The sequence below is a fragment of the Myotis davidii genome, unplaced genomic scaffold, assembly GCF_000327345.1.
Source record: "Myotis davidii unplaced genomic scaffold, ASM32734v1 scaffold608, whole genome shotgun sequence".
NCBI classification, from domain to species: domain Eukaryota; kingdom Metazoa; phylum Chordata; class Mammalia; order Chiroptera; family Vespertilionidae; genus Myotis; species Myotis davidii.
Window position 1 is genome coordinate 2,827,078 of NW_006300025.1, and position 5,955 is coordinate 2,833,032.

Sequence of the window (5,955 nt, forward strand, 5' to 3'; positions counted from 1 at the left end):
GGGGGGCAGAGCAGATGACTCGAGCCTGGCAATGAAGGATCTCACCCTAGGGATTGGGATGGGATAACATTTTGTCAAGCTAACCAAAGTTCCCTCATCCTGCCACTTGTTGCGACGACTTCCCCTCTTCCCTGCCTCCTAGGTCAGCTGCATTCATTTGGACCAGTCACACCTTAATTGTGGATGAGGTGTGTCATTCATTGGCCCCAGAGAAAGGAAAGAATGGCAAAAGAACAAGAAAGTCCACTTTCTGCTTTTGAACTTCTAAACACATGTTTTAAACTCATAGCACTGACAATAGCTTTGAGGAAACAGCTAAGGTCCTGGCACTGACAACAGATTTTTAAGAACATGGTGCTCAAACACAGCCCAGGCAGTGTGCCGCAGGAGCAAGGCGGAAGGAGAGATGGAAGCGTTCACAGTCCTCAGACACTCATGCACATACATAGGAGGAAGCTTGCTTTGCTCCTGGGAGTGTCAAAGGGGTGACTAGAAAAGTAAAGTGTTATGTTTTAACACACATAATAACTTGGACTTTAAAAATCTTACCTGTGCTACCTAAATGGAGCTATATTATTACTCACATATCAAACTTACACTGAATGAGGTTAATTGTATGTCTAAGTTCAGGCTTCTAAGAGCATAAAAGCATGCTTTTCAGTCTGCACGCGGTTTGATTTTTCCTGTATATCAAGTGTGTGCACTGCTGTCATGAGAGAGTCACGTTCCCTGGTTTTTGCCCGTCCCAAAAGAAGTAGGAGCTGTGTATGCAGTATTTCCTTTCACACTCACCAGTCCTTTAAATGACCTTCCACAGTGTAAAAAGGTATACAGGTGGTTGGAGTGTCGTCCTGTGCACTAAAAGTTGGCAGATTTGATTCCTGGTCAAAGCACATACCCAGGTTGCAGGTTTGATCCCTGGTCAGGGCGAGTGCAGGAGACAATCGATCAATGTTTCTCTCTTACATCGATGTTTCTCTTTTCCCCTCCCTTCCTCTATCTATTATAGAGAGCCTTGGAGGGAGGGGAGAGGGGGAGAGAGAGAGAAATACATCAATGTGAGAGACACATTGATTGTTTGCCTCGCGCACAAGCCCAAGCAGGGCTGGGGATTGAACCTGAAAACACGGTATGTGCCCTTGACCGGGAATCCAACCTGCGACCCTTGGTGTGTGGGACGACACTCTAACCACTGAGAAACACCAGCCAGGATGTGTATAGAATTCTTATACCAATTATTTCTCATCAGAATGTTGATGTTTTTTTACTCTCATTGTCTTTCAGTGTCCAAGGTCACTGATATAAATAAGTGTATATGTGTTTGTTTTCTCTCTCTCTTTGGTATGTTTTCTTCTATGTTTTTTTTTTTATACCTGAATTTGTGAAATTTTACCAAGAAGTGTCTTATGCCTTTTTTGAACTTGGGAACATCTTTCTTCTATGATTTTGTTAACTGTTTCTTCCCTTTCATTTTCTCTATTCTTGGATTCCTTTTAGATGGATATTGGACTTTTTAAATTGATCCTTTACTATCTTTTAACTTTCTTCTCATATTTGTTAATCTCTTGATACATTTTTCTAGATTTCTTTAATTTGTCTTCTGGATCCCAAATTGAGTCTTCAGTCACGTCTATTCTATTATCCAGGCCCCCTATTGGAATTTTAATTTCAGGGTTCATATATTTAACTTCCAAGTCTCTTGTTTCTTTTTTGTAGCCGCTTGTTTGTTATGTTACATTCAAGAACCTTTGTGGTATCTCTGTGGACACTGAGTAGCTTTTTTTTTTTTTAATTCTCTTCTGTTCCCTAAATAACCTCTGTTTTCTCTGGAGTGTAAGTTGTATGTTTCCCTATTCTGGTCTTTTGCATTTGTCAGTTTTCCTCCAAAGTCTGTTCATGTCATGAATGACAGATCAGATTACCAGTATGGCTGTCTGGCATGGGTATCCTTGACAGTTGTCTCCATTGCCTCTCTCCAGTCACTGGAGGCCTGCCCACCCCCCGTCTCACTGGGAGGGGCATCAGTTGTCTGGCTTCCTCTAGTGGTGCTTGGTGGTGGTACTGGCGGCAGCAGGCAAGGACCAAGGTAGGAAGGGTTCACCTAGTGGTAGAGAACTTCGGTATGTTTCCTTCTAAGGTGAAACTGCCTTACTCTTTTGTCTCTTCATCACTCCCCCTCATTATTTTAGAAATAATTTTTTGTTTAAGTGTAAGGGATTTGGGATGGGAAGAAAATTAGATGCACATGGCCCATCTGCTGTTTTGAGCTAATAACCTCTATTGGTTCTTTGTTTTAGATTTTTACCGATTTCTCAGCCCTACACTTATTACTCATTTTATTTTATAATGAGGGATGCCTCCTTGATAATTATGTAAAACATGTTAAGTGTAAAGGCAGGTATAGGGTCAATGCAAACAGAAAGGCCAGACATTGCCAGAATTGCCCTTGGATACCACACTGGCCTGGTTACCCCAAACCCCGTTTCGTGCATGCATGTGCGTGTGTGCGTGTGTGCGCATGCACGTGTACATGTGTGTGTGTGTGTGTGCATGTGTGTGTGTGCGCATGTGTGTGTGTGCTGGAAAGACAAGGAACCTTGAGGAGCTTAGACACAACCCTCACAGTTTTCCAGGATTTTCTAGTGTCAGCCTTGCCAATCACAGCATAAAGTTCCTTGCGCTTTTCAATTCTTCTTCTTTAAAAAGAATTGATTTCAGAGAGGAAGGGAGAGGGAGAGAAGACAGAAACATCAATGATGAGAGGGAATCATTGCTCGGCTACTGCCTGCATGCCCCACACGGAGAATCAAACCTGCAACCCCGGCATGTGCCCTGACTGAGAATTGAACTGTGACCTCCTGGTTCATAGGTCAATGCTCAATCACTGAGCCATGCCATCCAGGCCAACTCCTCTTCTTGAAAGTGTGCCTTTAGGACATTTTTACTGTGAAAAGTAAGACGAAATATAAGTAGGTGCTTTTCAGTCTGCACGCGGTTTGATTTTTCCTGCATATCAAGTGTGTACACTGCTGTCATGAGAGAGTCACGTGCCCTGGTTTTTGCCTGGCCCCAAAGAAGTAGGAGCTGTGTGTGCAGTATTTCCTTTCACACTCACCGGTCCTTTAAATGACCTTCCACAGTGTAAAAAGGTATACAGGTGGTTGGAGTGTCGTCCTGTGCACTAAAAGTTGGCAGATTTGATTCCTGGTCAAAGCACATACCCAGGTTGCAGGTTTGATCCCTGGTCAGGGCGAGTGCAGGAGACAATCGATCAATGTTTCTCTCTTACATCGATGTTTCTCTTTTCCCCTCCCTTCCTCTATCTCTAAAAATCAATTTAAAAATTAAAAAAATATACAGTCATGTGCCACATAACGACGTCCATGACAGACCACATATGGGACGGTGGTTCCATAAGGGTATAATAGAGCTGACAAATTCCTATCACCGTCAGGGCCATCCTGATGTCATAGCCTAATGCAGTGCTCACTCACGTTTTTGTGGCGATGCTGGTGTAAACAAACCCACCAGTCATATAAAAGCGTAGCACATGCAGTTACATGCAGTACATAACACTTGGTAATGGTGATAAACAACTATCACCATTGCTGGGTTACATAATGTGCTATACTTTTCGTTCTTACATTAAAATGTATTCTTTCTACTTATAAACAATAAAGCCTGGCCCAGCAGGTTTGGCTTGGTGGATAGAGCGTTCGGCCTGCAGGCTGTTGTTTCCCGCCAGGGCCACGTACCTCCGTTGCAGGCTGGATATCCTGGTCTGGACGTATGTGGGAGGCAGTCGTTCGATGTCTCTCTCTCACATCGACTTTTCTCTCTCTCTAACTCTCCCCCTCCCTTCCGCTCTCTCTCTAAAAATCAGTGGGAAAATATCCTCCGGGGGAGGATTAACAAAAATAAAAGAAAGTCTGCTGTAAAACAGTATGGCATCTTAGACATCTCGGGTTTACTGAGTCTCTTGATGCCATCATTTTCTCTTGTGCTTGATTTATCTTGTGCTGTTTTGTACAGTGACATGCAATACAGGTTTGTGTCCGAGAAGCAACAGGCTACACCATACAGCTTATGTAGGTAGAGGTGTACCATCTACGTTTTGTGTACCTGCACTTTATCATGTTCGCATGACAAGACCACCTAGCGACACATTTCTCAGAGTGTATCCCAGTTGTTAAGCGGCGTGTGACTGTGTCACAGAGAGATAACAAGTTTAAGGAATGCTGATGGATGAGGTCCAACCTCACAGTTTTATCATAGGCCCACCCAGCCACATGTGCCAATCAAAGTGTGTGACTTGTGGGGTGGCTCGTTTCCACATTAATATGTGACGGGAACAGTAACAAGTCCAGCGGATGCTGGTCGGGGGGGAGGGTTGTCCTGCTCCTGACATCTGCACATGTGTGGTCGGTCGTGCTGACCAGCTCATGCCCCCTTTGCCCATCCGCGGTGAAGAGCTGCCGTCCCGCCACCTGGTCACTAGCAGGGACGCAATGCTGTCCGTGAGGAACAAATCCACAGCGAGGCGGCCTCAGAGACAAGCCATCAGAACAATGGCTTTCGTGAGACAGAATTTTTAATTCTTAAAAATTAGCCAGGAGAATGAAGTAGTAAATCAGAGGAGAAAAACATATTTCTTACTATGGTACCTAAACAACTTTTTAAAATGTATTTATCACCAAACCCATGCCGTCTGTTAACACATGCTGTCCTGCCCCGTTGCAGGATATAGAGTACATCCGATCTCATTACAACATCGAAGACTTCATCTACTTCAGCCACCACCAGCGCCAGGAGCACGCGCACCTGTTCCACTTCGCCATCAACCCCATTTTCCGGCACTACACCAAGTTCTTCCTGAAGGAAATCTTCCGCCTGGGACACAAATCCTGTCTCTACTACCCCATCTACCCGGCTTCCCGGGAGGGCAAGGTGAGAGGCGCAGTCACTCGTGTTTCCCGCGGGTCAGCGCTCACAGTGGCCTTAGTGCTGCATGCCATCTTCTGTTCCGGCCTCGCTCGGTGGACTTGGATTATAGCGAGGCTCTGAATTCCAGTGGCCAGACTGAGTTTGGCCCTTCCACCACAGTGAAGGTTCAGGGTTTGAATTTCTGGAATAATCACAACCAATATAACTAGTCGAACAATTTCTTGGCTTTTCCACGTTGACAAAACAGACACTGAAAACGATGCAGCAATGCTCCGAGGGCATGAAAATCAAACCATTCCTTAGGACGCACCAGGGAAAAGCCAGAATTATCCCATCGTGCTCTTCAGGCAAAGAGCATTTGAGTGATGAACCCGTAGAAAGAGTCAGCTCAATCCTGTGAGGCTGATCTGCAGTCACAGCATTCAAATAAGCACTATAATCACCACATAAAAGGAATGGGTAGAAGGTGGAGATGCGTGATACTGACTTAACCTGTCCCTAGCAAGTACCCTTAGAACTCGGCACCCTACTTGTTAACACTTACGTAGCTGATGCTTTTCTAGTGAACACACATACCTGCTGTGTAGGCAGTATGTCCGTGTGCCTGCAGAGAGAGCAAGCTCTTCGTCTTGCGCTCATTTATCCTTCTTTAGCCTTCTTCATGGCACTTTTCGCTAGCTAACATGTTATCTTTTTCCATGAAGGCAGAGATATTCCTCTGTCTGTTCAAAGTGCCTAGTTGAGTCTCCCATACAGGGTGGGGCAAGAGTCGGTTTACAGTTGTTCCTATGGAAGATCATACAATAAAAAATAATACAAGAATAAACTCTGTATTTCACGTACTCACAACTATAAACCTACTCTTGTCCCACCCTGTGTATGTGCGCACGCACACACACACGTATGTACACACTCACTACAGTGTCCTGGTTGCTCCTCAGGGAAGGGCCTCTTCAAGCTGGATTTCCCAGGCGTTGTTTCCTGCATGCTGTTCCTCCACCACCAGCAGCC

The 5,955-nt window shown here is 44.9% G+C and overlaps 1 protein-coding gene across 1 annotated transcript in view; it reads left to right on the top strand.

The window, feature by feature from the left end:
• CFAP61 (cilia and flagella associated protein 61) overlaps nt 1–5,955 on the top strand; it is a 230,857-nt gene that overhangs the window by 85,296 nt on the left and 139,606 nt on the right. The window contains 1 exon segment of the mRNA XM_015572036.1: nt 4,741–4,947. Coding sequence (XP_015427522.1) covers nt 4,741–4,947 — 207 coding nt within the window.